Source organism: Cardiocondyla obscurior, linkage group LG09 (assembly GCF_019399895.1).
Source record: "Cardiocondyla obscurior isolate alpha-2009 linkage group LG09, Cobs3.1, whole genome shotgun sequence".
NCBI classification, from domain to species: Eukaryota; Metazoa; Arthropoda; class Insecta; order Hymenoptera; family Formicidae; genus Cardiocondyla; species Cardiocondyla obscurior.
Window position 1 is genome coordinate 6951096 of NC_091872.1, and position 17508 is coordinate 6968603.

Sequence of the window (17508 nt, forward strand, 5' to 3'; positions counted from 1 at the left end):
GTGTGGGTCTCTCGAGAAATAGAGGTAGCCCAGTTTCCCTTCGGACGTACCGATGGATCGATAATATCGGTTCTATCAAACGCGAGTAACGACTTGCTGACATTAATGGGGACTACGAATCAAAAATACGCGCATCGTCGGCTAGATCTCGCGCTGTTCCGGCAGCTTTAATCGGATGTACAATTTACCGCTTCGAGCGCTTTTTGCAGTCCGCGTAAAAATCGCATCTATTAAATCTGATTAACGAAAATGCATTATTATTCCGAAGCTCATTTGTGTCGCTGAAAACATTCACGTTGCAACAATCAATTTGTATTTTAATAAATAAATAAATTAATAAATATTTGCTAAATATCGCTATTAAATAAAAAAAAAAAAAACATTACGCGATATAATTACTTCGAAAATTAACCGTGCAATGAAGCGAGGAGAAGTCAAGTTTCAATGAAGCCCTGAGAACTTTATTATCAGAATTTCGATTTAAACAAACAATACACACTCAGCTGGTGTCCAAAACTCGCGGTAACTGTGTCCGTGCAAAATGGCCGTTGGTGCCGGGAGAAATGAAAGTCTGGCCGAGGGTGGCCAGCAGGGAATCAAAATGAATTTCGGGGCTGAGCTGGCCGATTCCAATTTAACTTTAATTTACGCGAATGCCGCTGGTTGCAAGTTCACGCGAAAATTCATACTCGACCAGTCGCGGGAGGACGGCCGTTCTCTCCTCCTCATTCCCCCCCTACATTGTTTGGAGCGTTACTTACAAGTCTCTAAATCGTAACAAATGAGGATTTTACGACGTGAGGAAGCGCCGGACCTCGCGGACACCGCCGTTAAGACGCATTGGTGAGATTTTTCGCCGACACTTCGCGCTGAACGGCACGTTCATAATAACGTCACGTGAAATATGCAGCTTTGTATTCGCATATATTTCGCCGTACAGTGCATTAGTTTTCCCCGCGTAAGAGATACGCCCGGTAAATGGAAAAATGGCGAAGAGAAATGTGAGGAAAGAAATAAACGCCCGCCTGTTTAATAAACAACGCAGAGCACGTGCGCAATTGGCTTATGTTAATTGCAAATAAAAGCCGAGTTAGGACCGAAATGTATTTCTCATCGAAATAACAAATTTCATCGAATTAATTTCGTAAATTGTCACTTATAAATGAGTACGTAGTTTAGATGAGGATTTCAGCTTATGTATTTCGCGCAATTAAGGATCAATAATATTTAACGCGGCGCTAAAGGTAACGTAACGAGCGAGAAGAGATAAATCCGAGAGTCAAAGGAGGGGAAAAAGCGCCGCCGCCTCGAGATCTTCGGACTTCGACGAGCTGCCGTCGACTTCTCGGCGGTGGCAATTAATTTCTAAATCCACGGAATCGCGGCGAGCGGCTCGAAAATTCATGCCCGGGTGAGTGGAGCGAGATGCCTCACGAAGAAATATGATTATTCGCGCGATGCGAAAGTATTCAAGTCTTTAATTACGCTCTCTTCATTAATGGCACACCCTTTTTGCAGAGAGATGTCGTTTCATCTCGCTTCGCTCTCTCTCTCTCTCTCTCTCTCTGCGAACGTTTTCAAATGATTTTCCTTTTGCCCCGGCTCTCGTTCCGAACGATACCGCGCGCGTGGGTTCTATATCAAATTACAAAAGAACGACCGGGGGCGGGGGAGGGGGAAAACATCCGCATGACTTAACGGGAAAATCAACTTTCACGCAACGTTCGAGTGTCCTGTTAGATACGCGACGGCGCTGCAAGTGTGTGGCAAAACTCAATTTCGGCACGTGAACGAGCTTCTATTCTAGAAATCGAATAAAATAATGTTTCGCCGACGATTTCCCGCCGACGCAATCTATATTTTTATTTTACAAATCACCGGGAACTTTTGCGCTGAGAGCGTCAAATAACGACGGGTATCAATATTAAAAATAAATTTCCAACGCTGCTGATATTGTATCAATACGAATCTCGTTTGACGATTTTTTTTTTTTTTTTCTAAAGACTGAAGCTTGTGAAAAATAATATTTTTACACGCACACGCACACACTTTTGTGTTTACGTTTGATACATATACGTGACTCGCGTGCATGAGAGCACAGCGAATGCGTGGAAGAATAAATGTTTTTTTTTTTTTTTTTTTTTAAAGTTTAGCTTTAATTTAAATACAGTTAGAACGTCATAGTTCTTTGGAAAAGAGATTGAACAATTTCTCTCCGGGCGGAAAGAGAAATGAAACTTGTACGGCAATTTTGCCGTTTTCGATTACACCGGACCTTTGTGCCTAGTTGCGTTTTACAAATCTTTTGTAGGTAATCAATTGAATAATACCCGCAGAAGAAAAATCAGGTTAAAATCAACTGAAAGTCAACTAAAAATCAATTAAAAATAAATCAGGGCACGTGCATGGAGCGCAATAGCAATTAAAAAGGGGGAGGGGAATACGATACGATGACGTTGTTATCGAGACGCGGCGTTTAAGACAATTCGCAGAGCGACGTCGTTATTCCGAAAAGCCTGTAAGCTCGCGTAGAAATTGCCGAGATTATTTGGAATTACCCGAGGCAAAAATTAGAAAATCCAACGCGCCGGCGATGATATACACGAGCGACGGCGTTCGCCCGCTATTTATTGCGTGGCATGATTAATCTCCTCACCCCTGCGGCTAACCGGGTTATTATTTAGAGGCCACTTTCCGGAATTACAATTTTTTATGGCGCATATGTCACGACTAATGTCTCCCCCTGCTCCGTCGGGCACGACGTGCCGTTTTATCTCGCGAAATTAAAACCGTTTCCCAGATTACGGAATTATCGAAGGACTATACCGGGCGATTCGGGTATATACGCCGCTCTAATGCATTTTGAATGGCGGTTCTCATTTTGTTGCGAGCTCCTCGGGTGTTCCGACACGCGCGAAATCATGCAGATCGAGCTTATGCAAATAGATCGCCGAATGTATGAATCTAATACAGAATTTAAGTATTAGATTATAATGATCTTTTGGTGAAAAATATATAAGATCGATAATTTGTAGGTTTTATATATTTCATAGAATTTATATTTCATAGGAGAAAAAAAAATCAAATTGAGGGATAAATAGCGAGAATTATCGAGGGCAACGGTTATGTAGACCACGTAGCTTTCGAGAAGACGTCATATTCCGCGTGAAATAGCCGGCGCTCTGCCGAAAAAACGGAAGGAAGTCGGCAGCGAGTGGGTCGCGAGACGTCGAAACGATTTAGCGAAGCGGCAAAGAACTCCCGCGCGAAGATCGTAGTCGCCCGAAGTTTGAGCGATTGCTAAGTAAAAGGGGTGTTTGACCGAAGTACGACTTTTTCCCCGGGAAAGTTCGCGATTGACGTGACGTTGAAAGCCCCCGGCTCGGCGATCCGGTGGACGAGTTCTCCTAGAATCTGTCGCTCTCGACGGCCGATCTGAAACTTGGAAACTGCCGGAAATTCTCAAAACGTACCGGCGTTCAAAATAGAATGAAGACTTTCCGCATGAGTATTTCACAGAGTCGGCAAAGCGATAACGAGCCCGAGACAGGAGCACGTTTTTCGAAAATATATCGAAACTTTTAACGCTTATGTGTAGTCGGATACATAATATTATTTTCGAGTCACATTAGTCGTTTAATATTACTGTTGGATTATTAATTAAAAGACTTAGATTACATATAAATAAAAAAAATAGATAAATTAGAGAGAGAAATCAAGGCGTGTTCAGATATTAGCAGCGAGTCGGCGTAAAAACGTGAAAGAGAAAAGATGAAATTCTCTCTTTGTAGCTTATATTAATAAATGTGTATTAATTATCGGTTCACCAATAATCCCACACTATACATACAAGTATTTTAATTTATTCCTTTAACAAGATTCTATCGACGTTTTCGTTATACGAATAAAAGTATTGCGATATATTTAAATTTACTGTACGTCACATTTGAACTCATTCCGGCAATTCATTGCGTTTTTAATTAATATTTCAATTCCTCACATTAATTTGTGTCGTGGAAATCGATATGTTACAATTGAAACTTATCTATTAAATAAGGTTTTTTTTTTTTTTTTTTTTTTTTCTAGAAAATTTAAGAGTCTTGAATGTTTTATATTTTATTTATTAATGTTTTTTTTTAATACTTTAATTTTAGTTATTACACAACTCAATGATATACGTACTTAAATAGGTTTTTTAAAAATATTATAATAAATAACTGCTAATAATAAATTTGAATGTATTAATTTTTGCACGATAATTTATTTAATTGTCAATTAAACGCGATATAAATTCTTTAAAATATTACTTAATAATGTACTTCAATTTCAATCAAAGTTTTAACTTTTTATAATTTTTATTTTTCTTGTAATCTTTTAATTAACAGTAATAAATTATCGAGTAACTCGATTTGTGATTAATGGTGGATTCACTACGAATTAATTATATGCAGAATATATGCCTCTATTATCTGGCCCCCGCTCTTCACTTTATTTTATTTCATTTTAATCCGCTACGTTTCTATTGTTGCGTATCACATTAATTAATTTTGCAATTAAATTTTTGCCACAATTTTCAAGAACATCGTAATACGTTACCGGTGAAATGTTATCGGTGGAAGAAATGACCGTGTGGAAAAACATTTGACCGCGCGCGAATAAGAAAATAACAAGATCCAAAGAGTTACTGTGCTAAAATATTTTCTTAATTAGCAGAAACGAGAAATTTTGTTTTCTGAGAAAATACCTTTGATCTTAATAATTAATTGAGACCTTCGTGAAACGCTGGTGAAATAGTTGTGCCCGTGGCATTAAAATCCATTCATTAGGCTTTTATTACTAAAAATATTTCTATTATTAAAGAGTATTAATTCCATCGATTAAAATACTTAGCGTTGTAGAACGAAAGAAAATTAGCATGAAATAATAGAAATGTATTTGAAACACTTGATTTATTTTAATCTACTTTTATACATTTTACCTAAAATTCGCATTACTTCTTTTGCATTTTTATCTTCTCTCGTTTTAATATTCGTTCCTATCCGCGCGATTTTTATTCTTCCCTCAATGCGCTGACGTTCATCGTTCCACTTCTTGCCCGTTGTTAAAATAAACATTTCATGAATTTATATGCCAGTATGGCGGTGAGCCAGGTAGGAGGTTGGCATCCCAAGAGAAACCGCTGGAGATTCAAGATCAATTTCTTCAAAGGCTGGGTTACCAGGACGTATCCCGACGCGCTCGTCTGGGAGTTGATCCAGAACTCAGACATCTCATCGGTTTTCACGTGGGTAAGTCTGAATTATGAGACTATATGTATGATTCGCCGCGCAAGTCATTGTGAAGATTCCTTTCATAGTTGTGCATTAAATTTTTTTTATTTTTTATTTTAAATAATTTATTTCGAACAATTAGGACTTTATAAAACCCTCACAGAAACGGTTACTCTTTATCCATTATCTCAATTATTTTATAAATTATTTATTGTTCAGAGATTACTTCCGGTTATTTTACAATTTACGCAGTTAAAAAGAAAAAATTAATAACGATATAATAAATATAATAATTAATAATAATAATAATATTACAATAAAACATTTGTTTAAGTCATATATCGCAAGCATACGTATATTTGCCTAAAAGTTGAAACAGCTGTCTTTAGATTTTCATTTACTAATTTATATTACGGCTAATGAATGGCTCTACTTGAGGGATCAATTAATTCCGTCGAGTCTCGCGTACACGCGCATGTATATGTCCACACATTTAACGCCCTTTTATTACACCGCGTAAATCCGAATCTTGGTAATTACAAAGCGTGCCGGATTTCGTTACATCTCGACTACATTCTCGGCGGGCCCGACGCGCGTCACCTTCTGCAAGCTAATTGCGTTAGTTAAGCACTTCGTCATCTCGGCTGTCTCCTCGTCAGCCGGCACTCGCGAACAACTTTTGCGAGAATCGCGCGCGCCCATCTAATCCCCGTCGTCTTAACCTTCACGCGCCGAGCCGTGATGATTAATTAGCGCGACGCGCGGTCTGGCTAATTGTAAGTGGCGTGTCTATTGATTACGCGAACTCAAGCGGTTTAGCGAGGTGAAGAATCACGCGTGCCTGACGGCTCCCAGAAAGTCAATCGAAATATTTCCGCGCGTCATTACGCGCAAATTAATCACATAAACGTAAAAAAAAAAAAAAAAAAAAGATATTAAAAAGGAACAGCACGTCCCAGCAAACACTGGAATAATGCAACAATATTACGACAACGTTCCAACGTCGCGGTAATATTCTGTGTTTGCTAAGATTGCGAATAAATACCACTTTAATAGACGTAAAATTATACTGCAAAAAATAGAAAATGTACAACAGCCGCAAAAATCTTATCGGGTATTAATTGCGCTAGTATTAAAGAGATATTTCACATTTTTATAAAAACGCCGTCTTTTTACGTAATTAGTTCAGTTACTTTTTCAGCGTAAAGAGCGCGGTGGAAATAAACGTAACGCGTTTCTTCGACTCTTTTTCGTGGCGAAAGAGGGAAGAGTGGCCTCCATAAACAGCCGCGCTTCACCGGCTCAGGAGTATAATACCTGTATAATAATCGCGTCCCACTCCCGCGTTACAGCATCACATCACAGTTATTACGGAGGCGAAACTTCCGTTCCAGTTTTCCTACCCGGCGTTTTCGCCCTGGCGCGGCTCGGACTGGAGTCGCCTTAGGAGACATTCCATTTAGGCGAATCGTCCCGAACGGGAGTTGGCCGTTGTGTCGACGGCCGTAAGTGGGTACTTTCGCGAGCGATCTCGCTCTGCAGAGGCATCCGAAACACCGGGGCGGACTCGACGGGCGCGCGCGCGCGCGTGCTCCGCTAATTATAACGTTATTGCCGCTATTAATGAGCAATTTCAGGGCGCCTCTGTGCGCCGCCCGGTCGCCGGCGATATAAACTCAAGGCGCATTACGTAACTTACGTGAAGCGCAATTTAGCTGAGTTAATTAAGTTAAAGTGTGTTGCGCGCGTGCACCGTCGTCGTCGTCGTCGTCGTCGCCGTCGCGAGGCTGTATTTATTCCCTCGCCTCCTCGAGATTATTTTTACTTTTTATATTCCCTCTTTTGCGCGAGCGTTTTCGCGAAAGCTTTTCCAACGGACGATTGCCTTTAACCGTAATTACGGTTTTAACGGCCCGGTGAGATAATTTATCCTCGATTTGCTCTCACGGCGCTAACACCCCGCCTGCACGCTTTCGGAAATATAAGTTGAGAGAGGTCGCGGTGATTCTCGTCTTTCCGCGGAGCCTCTAGTCATCTTCCCTTCGCTTTCAACACGCCTTGGAAAATTAGCCCCGCACGCTTTGACTCCCGTTTACAGCTGCGCGTTATCGGGCTCGTCGATTTCCACGAGCACCGGGAAACGCCGGCGTGTTCGCATTTCCCTGCTGGACTAGGCGATATTGGACACTCCCGGTGATTGATATTCTAGTTTGAGAGACGTTCGCGCTCTGTTTTCCGCCGGACTGATACACCGGAAAAACTAGCAACGGTAAACACTTGCCGCGTTTGAGTGTATGAGGCTGCGTTTTATTATTTTTTTATTTTTTTTTTTTTGTTTTTTACGTTTTTATTTTATGTATACTCGTTGTTTATTTGATCGAGATATGTAAAATTCAGGGGGAGGCTCGCGAGGCCGGCAGAGATACGATTGATGGGGAAACAGGGAAACAGACCTTTAAAGCGCGTCGACTCAGATTTTTCACGATAAAAAATATTTTTAAACTCGAAATTTATGTACTCGCGTATCGAAAGTTGCGCATAAGCTTTATTGTTGTTTTTTTACATTTTGTTTTTTTTTTTTTTTTTTTTAAAGATAAATTTCCAGATTCTTTCCGGAACTCTTCTTTTTATTTTTCAAAAAGAGAAAGATCCACGAATCATTCCTTCGAATATACGAGATGCGTATTTCGCTCGTATTTATTTTTCAGTTAAAGTTATACTTTATACATTAAACTAAAACATAAAAATTCCAACTCGTGTGTAGTACCTTGTAAATACATAAATTTGAAAAAGTATGCGTGGATCAAAAAAAAAAAAAAAAAAAAAGAAACTAACGATCTCGCAGTTACGGAAAGAATCATAGGTGTGAAAAATTGACTGACGTGGACAAATAATTAACGAAAGCTGTCGCATACGTTTCGCGTTTAATCGATCTGAATGGCACGGGCGGAATTTATAATTCACGCCACTACAAAGTGCGCGCGTGTGACAATCAGTATTCTAGAAACCCTTGTCCCTTTCAAAAAATAATAGAAAAATTTGCAATAAATTTGCGACACCTGAAAAATTTTTGCGCAATATTTTCATGTAAAATATCGGACGGTCCGAACGATATTCGCTACAAATCTGCAGCAGAAACGCCAAGTATTCGAGTTATCTGAGCATTATCTCGCGCACTTGTTTACGCGTCCCGACATAAATTCTTCCACTTTACGTCCGCGATTGCGGATCCGGCGGCGGTATCGCGCGTTCACGTGCCGTTTGATGTTTCATGGTGCAGAATTGGGGCGAGATTACGACGCGGGGGTCACGTTGACACGGTCAGAACCGAACGTTAAAACGGCAAATATATCGGACAGGAGCGCGACGCCGCCGGCGCCAGCATATTTAAGCATAATAACCGCTAACGACTGAGAGTTTCCTGGCCGGAAGTACCGGAAGTGCACGCTCGCGCTACAGCCTGCACCCCTGGCATGCGACCACCCGCCTAGCTAACATAAGCCAAAACGTTAAACAGCGATTATATCGCGTTCCTATGCTCTCGCTTGTAATTTCCCGCGGCAACAAAGTCGAGGCACTGACGATTAAGAGGCAAATTAATCCGCTTTAGGAAGCGAATAGGTTTTAGATTATTGCGGCTAAATCTGCGATTAAACTTTTATTCGATACATCTCTGAAAAGAAATATTGTAAAATGTATGAATAAATATTAAAACGCGTATTTTACTTTGCGGAGTTATTTAGAATTGACAATAATTTAATAATTTTGCATTGTAAACGGTCTATTCAGCTCAAAGTAATTACAAGACGGACGAATAAGCGGCTTTGCTCAGATAATATCCGACAATCAGATTCGAGAATTTTAATTTTAACAAAGAAAAAAAAGTTTTTTTATTCAAGATTTTAACCGCATCGGGATACAATGTCGTATTAATTTGCGTCCTACGTCCAAAGCGGATCGCGGCCGCCGTTGATCGCCGCGAACCAGATTCAGCGTATCAGTCGTGCCTTCTATTTTTTTATTTAACAAAATAGTAAAACCCACGCTCTCATAATAAATCGCTTTCCCTTTGAAATTGCTGAATATTGTTCGTATCGCGGCATTTTCCAGTCGCAATAAAGCTCACGCACGCCGGCTTTAATAACCGCGCGCGATTTATTGGATTTTATCGCGGAGATGGCGAGGGCAGTGCTCGCGAGCGTTTCTCGCCGACGGCGATGTAGTCTGATATTTACACATCCGCAAGGAAATATCATGCGCTCGGTAATAATTGCTTTTTTTCCTCCATCTCCCTCCCTCCCACCTGACAACGGAGATTTCTTGCGCGCTCGTTTTCCCCGCCAGCTACGCGTATTGATCTTTCGAAGCCTGCTTTTGTAAAAACTTGGAAGCGCAGTCCGTCCGAAACGTTTTTTTTTTTTTCTCGCATATTTTTTTTTTAAACGAGTTTGAAATATGTTTTTAAAATAGAATCGTCAATAACATTTGTATCCTTTGCGCGCTCAGTTGGCGTAATAGAGCCTTAAATTCCCTGCGCTCTCGCGAGAGCTTTATTTCAAAACACTGCGATAACCAGAACGCCATTTATACTCTATATTTGATCAGCGTGCTGAAACATTGCTGTTGAAAAATTGCCGTTAAAAAAAAAGTGTTATTTGAAAGCCGAGAGCGATACGACATCGGATACTTTTCACGCGTTAGCTTCATGACGGTTTTACATCTCGGAAACGTTTAGAGGTACGTATCGTTACACAATGAGTCGAAAAAAAAAAAAAAAAAAAAAAGAACAACATTTTGATTCGCGTGTCGCGTATAGTCCGCAAAACTCTCTGGGAATTCGCGCTCCTATTTGTAAACGTAACTCAATTTCGCCGCGCGCCGTTTACCACTGCATATGCAATGAAAAATTGCGCGCGCCGTGGTATATGTGAGCAGTTCCGAATGAGATCGGTATATTTTCGGAAATGATATAAGGAAAGGGACAAATATTTTATAACACAAAACTCGTATTTCTTATTATTTCGCGTAACGTTTTTTTTTCTTTTTTTTTTTATAACCGTAACGAAGCGTAATGTATTACACCTACTTGGTCAGCAATTTAATTATTTTATTTTATTTATATAATTATTTATTTTTAATTTATGTATTATATGTACAGTTTAATATATTTAAGTTTGCTCTTCGTATAAAAAAATTCGCGATATCGTATCAGAAGTTTAATCCTTTGATCCCAAAGGGTGTCCGCTTTTAAAGGGCGCCGCTTGAATTGTCCGCGCGTTGATTAAAGCCGTACTTATTCACCGCTTTATCTTTTTCCGCTTTTGCCAGGACCCGCATCGCCATTACTAGATCTGGTGGGATACAGCCATTGCGGCTACGCGTTGGTGTTGAAGGGCCTGGTTTTTCCTCAGTGGAAGCGACGACCCCTGGCCGTCATCGGCTCCAGGCTTTTCCTATATCCAGGTAAGTGTTCTGCTCGCGAAGTCTGCCAATCCCCGCGATAAGAAAATTCGAGACAAAAGCGCGCGGGCAGGAAACAACCCCTGAGCCTTCGTCAAACATTGACAACGATTCGATAGTATTTATCTCCCGTTCCACCGTGATTTATCGAATCCCAAAGGGATTTGTAAAATTAGTCTCGATAAAATAGAAACGCATTAAGACGTCACTCTTAATTGAAACGCGTCCCGAAAGTCTTTCGGGAGCAAAGACGATTTCTGAGACTGCTGCGATTCGTAGATATTCTGGTTTGACTTTAAATCTTAAATTTGTAAAATTGTTTTTCTCGCGTGAATAATCGCAAAGCCTAGCGACAACTTTTCGAAAAGACAAAGCTGCTGAGGAGGAAAATATTGCAGATCAACCCCGCAGATATCTTTCTATCGCCCCGCTTCCCGTCCCAACTCCCGAAACACCATGATTTATCTATGTCCGTCCCTTATCCTTCTGTTAGAACGATCCTGTCACCGAACAGGATGCGTGCCGTGGATCAAGAATTTCTTCGGCCGCAAGGATTTATCGTCCTGACGTACAATTACGTCGCCGAACATTCAGATACGGTTCCGTCGCTATCGCGCGAAAGAAAAATAGCGTCACTCGCGTAACAACAACAGTATTTACAGCACAGATAATATATATCGAATTGAAATAAATGGGATGCCGTTGGAATTTTTATAAATAGAACGCGCCGCACGTTCTTCTCCGCTCTAATAAAGCACAGTAGTTTAACGAACTTGTTTAATTTGTTAAGAAATACACGTTTAAACGTCGAGTGTTTGCACGAAGCAGCTTGTGTACTTTCGCGTACGAGGCAAAAATTTAATTATTTCATCTCCATATATTAAATAGATTCTAATTGTCATAACATAAATTTTTTAAGTAATTGTAATTATTATTTATTTAATCAAGAAATATAAATTAAAAATTATTGCCTAAGTATTAAAAATTAAACTGTTATTATCTAAGAAAATAGGGTTTTTTTTAAACATTTGACTATGCATTACCTATTTCATTTCCACGCATTTATCTTCAGTCTTTAGACCATTGACTCAGATTTTTTTCTTTCCTTTCTTTTCTTTTCTTTTTTTTTTCTTTTTTTTTTACCAAATGGCAACGAACTCGAACACAACTTTGTGGTACGTGACTAGAATTGAATCGTTCACCTTCGCGGGATATTCAAACACATTCGGCATTTTTTAAACCGTAAATGTACGAGCGACGTCAACGACGAGATGGCCAATGACCCCTTATTACTCCTAACAAAACAACGATGACGCCGAGAGCGCCTGCGGAATTTCGATTTCCGCGATTTCGCACGTTTAAATCGGCGCCCCCGTTCGAGCCACCATAAAATTAGGCAATCGATATTTCACTTCGGCTCGCCCGCTGAAAACGGGTGGAATTATTTAACAGTAAATTGACAGCGTGAGCAGCGTACACCATGTCGCTCGCGATACCGGTTGCGCCGAAATTTTCCCGCGTATATTTTACACCCGGAATTTTTATTTCGAAATCTATCTTCTTTTTAATATAAAACATGTAATAAATAACTTTTTAAAAAATTCAGTATTACGAGAACTAAACAAAAATTAGTTAATTTATTTAAAAAAAAAAAAAAAAAGGGAACTTGTAGGAACTTTTTTGATCGCGCGGTGAAAATTAATTGGCGATCTTGTTTAAAAGAAATTCAAGTCGATATAAAAATATTTGAAACTTTCCCTTTTTCTCTTTTAATATTACAAAATTATTTATGTCCATCTTTTTTGATTTGTCTTTTCAAATTATCGCCGTGCGGAATTCTGGTTTTAAATGCGAAACCCACGGCGCAAAATTTTCATCGCGGCTTTCTTCGTAATTCCAATTTAAAATCTAACGTTAATGCGAACGGAGCCTTTTATCTAAAGTTTCGAACTTTTCCGTACTCTCTGGTGTATTCTGGACACAAACCGTGGCGTAACGAGCAACATTTTGATCCCTCCCCCCCCCTTCCCCGAAAACGCTATCAAATTAGTTTCATAAACTTGTGCACGCCGTGCTTTTATTTCAATGCTGCAGGCGCGATAGAGAAGCGTATGTTGAATGACGTTCCGTGGGTGACCCAAATATCGCCGGACGGTCGGTAGTCGATTTTAACGAGCGTGTCCCGTAAGCGCTCAACGACGCGCTAAACCCAGCCATCCCGCGGCATCACGTCAGTTAGAGAGCCGCGTTCGTAGTCGCCCCTACGGGAGCACAGGACCTTGATTAAACCCGAGATAGCGCCGGTAACAGGTGTTCGCCATCGCCGCCCGGTGCTGAATCAACAGCGAACAACTTCCCCGGGACCGCCGGACTTCCCGGTCGTTACCTCTCAGTCGTCGCTCGGAGATTCGTATCCGGCAAACGTGACGGCGGCTAGAACATCCGTATCGTTCCCGGTCCTCCTGGTCAAACAGCCTTCTGATCTCGGCATCTGCATAGCCAGTCACGCGCGCGTTTCGAAAGTGTTTGTCCACCGCACGGTTCCTTCACCGATAAGCTCATATCTATTTTCTTTTTTTTTTCCCCCTTTCTTTCTTTTTTTTCCGGACGGTTCTCCAAAAACTGGACACCCGCGGCGTTATAATTTCAAAATTTTACAAGCTTAAACGTGAGTTTCGCGACGTTAATTTATTATTTGACATTGATTCTCTCGCGTTTGATTGGAAATGTTAATGATACTTTGGAAAGCTTTGTGAGACTTTTTGATCCACTTTTCGACATTCGGCGATGCCTCATTCATCGCAACGGGTTGGAATATCGCGAGACTGCGCCAGGACTTTGCATACACACCGCGCATCGCTGTTAGGAAATTGCTCGCTGCTCGATACGTATCTTGCAAATGGAACCACAATCTAGCATGGACGTAGAATGGCGGCTATTCCAGAAACTGACCAGCCTCGGCCGGCATTTGCTGATTTAAGCTGCGGCTACCGCCGGCTTCAATTAGGAATTGCCCGGAATTCTGCGATTCGGAAATGAATATTTGGCGATTTCTCTGCCGCGTATACAAACAAACGCCTGATCCTTTTTGGTGTCGTTGAACCCGCGACGGAAAAAATTAAACAATCTCCTCAGTGTACATCTTTTGATTTAAGCGTTTAAAAAAAAAAAAAAAAAAAAAAAAAACTGAAATCTCGAACTCGCAGAGGGAATATTAATGTTTCAAATATAATATTATACGCGTATAATAACGATAACAATATTTTAATATAATTTTATATTACGTTAAATAAGTGATATTAAATAATTAATATTAAATAATTGATATTAAATTATTTTATATTTAATATAATTATGTATAAAATCTATTGACCTTAATTAAACTCGCAGTACTTGGAGATACTTAAACATTTTTATATTTTACGAGAGAATATTTTTTAAGCAGCTTAATTTCTTAGAAAAGAAAAAAAGAACAAAATTTAACGCCTTACGTTAATAATTTTATAAGAAATACTTTTTTTTAATATTATATGTAAGATTCTTTTCAAAGAAATCGTGACTTTGCGTACTCTTGGAAATAAAATTCCACTCGATCTACCCTTGTTTAAATGCCCATTCTACTCGTCCCCACACAAAGTTAGCGAAATACGTTAAACTTGTTAGAATCTAACTTAATGAGCTACTAGCAAGAACTTCCCAGGACGTTTAGTTTTCGAGCCAGTCCGGAAATTAGTTATACGGCAGCGCAGCAGTCTCATCGGGAAACGATGCCAGCCGCGTCGTACTCGCCGTATCGTTTAACAACTGAAACAAAGTATTGCCGGCCGCAACTATTTTCCGACGCTTGGCACCGCAATTCGAGAACAATAGGAAAACGCGATCGTTCTCGCGTCGCGTTTTATGAAACCGTGACAAGTATCGTGCGGCACGATTTTCAATTCCCTCTGAGTGATAGTTTAAAAATCTGCCACACCTCTGTAGCTTTTATTTAATTTTTTTTTTTTAATTATTTTTAACGGATTATTCAGCCGAGCATGAGGACGCACGTTTGCACAAGCTGATAAGGATTACGTAGAGATAAGACCCGATTCTTTCGCTATGTCCTGTTTGCGAAAAGATACGAAGAAGAGAAGACGTAAATGTGTGCGATGTAAAAAAAAAAGAAGGTTGCGTGTAAAATTACACAGTAAAGAAAAGATCGGTAAATGAATAATAGCTGGAAGAATTTCATTATTAAATGTTGATTTAAAAAAAAATTATGTAACTTTTTAAAAATTACGTGTAAAATTACATGAATTTTATACTTACGCAATTAATAATGAAACACTGGCAGCATATTATTTACGCGAACTAACGCAATTTTTAGCTTATAATAAAGCTCGGACGCAGTCGTTCGTAGTAATTAAGATAATAGTATAAAGAGAAACATAAAGAAATACATAATTTTCCTTGACGCATACCTCGCAAAATTCTCGCGTAATCCGAGAATCTCGTGACGTTTCAGAATTTAGTAATTTAAGCGTGTACTTTTGCGGGAAGGTGCTGGCGAACCTTTTGAGATTCCGAAAAGGAATTCCCTCTCTAATGTAATGATTATGCAACCGTCTGTTTGGTCTCGATATAACGTCTCCCGGTATTTCGCGATCCGTCGCTCCGGATAAATTTTGTATCGGATCGCCGGAAGCGTCTGGCTCTGTTTTTCCCGGGGGACGGGCAAAAATTCGATAATACCCGACGGCGTTTGTGTCCGCGAGGGCATACCGGGCCAGTGATAGATGTTCTCCCGAAAGCCGACGCCGTGGAATGTAACCGGCCGTCATCGGAATATCAATGGCTGGCCGGCATTCCCGACATGGCTCGGACGTAATTAGACCTCGGGACAAGAAATGGAGTCGTCCCTCCGCGTCGCGTGTGCCTAAAACGTATCAGGGGAAGGGGAGGGCTTTGTAGAAGTCGAGGCGTTAAAACGTCCACGTCGATACGTGTCAACGTGTGTCCTAAAAGTTGAAGTTAAATGCCGCGTACACTATGAGGGACGGTTTCGCTGGGACGCGTCAAAAATCCGTCAGCGCGAATAAACGAAGGGAGCCTTGACCATTCGCCGTGTGGTTCTTCGACCAGAATCAATTGAATTAGGAAAACACGATAAATTGCATTTATAAAATTTTTTCTTAATAATAAAAAATCCGTCGTTTACTTTTTCTTACTTTTTTTTTCTTTTATTTTTTTTTCTTTTTATTATTATCCGGAAAAAAATGGTTTACTTCACCGCTTTCTATCGCACGCCTGTGACGCTTCTTGCGCTGTCGTCGTAACCGCGACCGTACGTATTCTCAATTTATCAAAGAGCTGATAAATAACGAGACAAACGCGTTTTCCCCCAGCTTGTCCGGAATCGCGAGCAGAATGGATGGAGCTGGGTGGCGGAGGTGGCGCGGTATGCTATGCACCGTCACGTCTGGGAAAACTCGTTTTGCGTGTCACTGGGTTTCCCAGGGTCACTCAACAGTGCCATGTGAGCCAACACCCCGAAGAGAGTCACCATCGCGAAACCAGGCATCTGTATCTGGGCTTCCATCATCCCTGGGATCGGGACCTCTGGAAAGGCTGGATCAAAAAGGTAAACGACCCGTGCCGTTCTTTCGCGCGAGATCGAGAAAATATCTCGCGACTATTTCTGACAAAATGCAGGAAACGTTCGAGAAGGTATCGTTCTTTCGAAGGGGAAAATGTGACGCGCCACGAGCGACTGAATTGGTAGCTAATTCGATTAAGGGAAATGCGATAATTTTTTGGAATTATTTATTATCTTAGAATTTTCGATTATTATTTTTGATTCAATTATCGGAACATTTGCCGGAGTAAAAAATTATTTAATTTGTCACATTGTTCTCGTCAAAAGAATTGCATCAGTTTTAATTTACAGTAGCTTAATTTAAATACCAACGCTAATTTTGTTAAGATTTTTGTCGACCAGCCTGGAAATTAAATTTCTGACGTTTTCTGAAGTTTCCCCCCGGAAATCTATCGTTACAAATGCTGTTTACTTTCAATTTTTTAATAAAACTCCGCTGTTATGATAAATAAACTCGGGTGATGCGTATATATCGAAATAAGAATAGACGAATCCATTTTCCCAAAGGCCGTGCGCTTTGCCGTGGCTAGATGTTTGCCCTACAATTTCGCTCGCCTTAAAGTTTAAGCTCTCGCAGCTGAAACCGATTCTCGGGGCTCCTCTTTGAGCGGGCGTATTTTCTCGGGAAAATGAACGATTCTCATGCAACGAGCTCGGACAAGCTGAATCTTGCATAGCTTCTCGAAGATAAGCGGGACCGACGTTGACACGGCCAGCGCGCGGCGAGTTAATATTTAAAACGCTCAGGGTCCGCGTGTAAGGAAACTTTATTTCTTCGGAGATACATTTCAAATTACTCATCGGCATAAATAATAAATTTTCTCCGACTCATTAAAAATTAAGTAATTTCACTTTAAGGAGTTTAAGGAAACTAATCCCTCTCGCTTCGAAAACATTATTAAATATTAAGTATAAACCTGATATCCTTCCCTGGTGTAAGATAATTATTCCTTGCCAATGTAAATTTATATCTTATCTAACGACGGGGACTTGTAAAACTTGGTGCGAGCAAGTATTTACACGACGCTCTAGTTCCTTATCCATTTGCGCCCAAAACGCCTAGTCTCGCCCGCGTGAGGGTTACTCGGTCGTCAACGTTTCCCGAGGATAGGACTGGGATTATAGAATGACGTTGATGGTGAG

The 17508-nt window shown here is 40.4% G+C and overlaps 1 protein-coding gene across 1 annotated transcript in view; it reads left to right on the forward strand.

Annotated features, from left to right (window-relative positions):
* Phlpp (PH domain leucine-rich repeat protein phosphatase) overlaps positions 1–17508 on the forward strand; it is a 67924-nt gene that overhangs the window by 12140 nt on the left and 38276 nt on the right. Inside the window, exons 2-4 of the mRNA XM_070661293.1 lie at positions 5135–5288; positions 10599–10733; positions 16115–16350. Coding sequence (XP_070517394.1) covers positions 5135–5288; positions 10599–10733; positions 16115–16350 — 525 coding nt within the window. The remainder of the gene's footprint in view (positions 1–5134; positions 5289–10598; positions 10734–16114; positions 16351–17508) is intronic.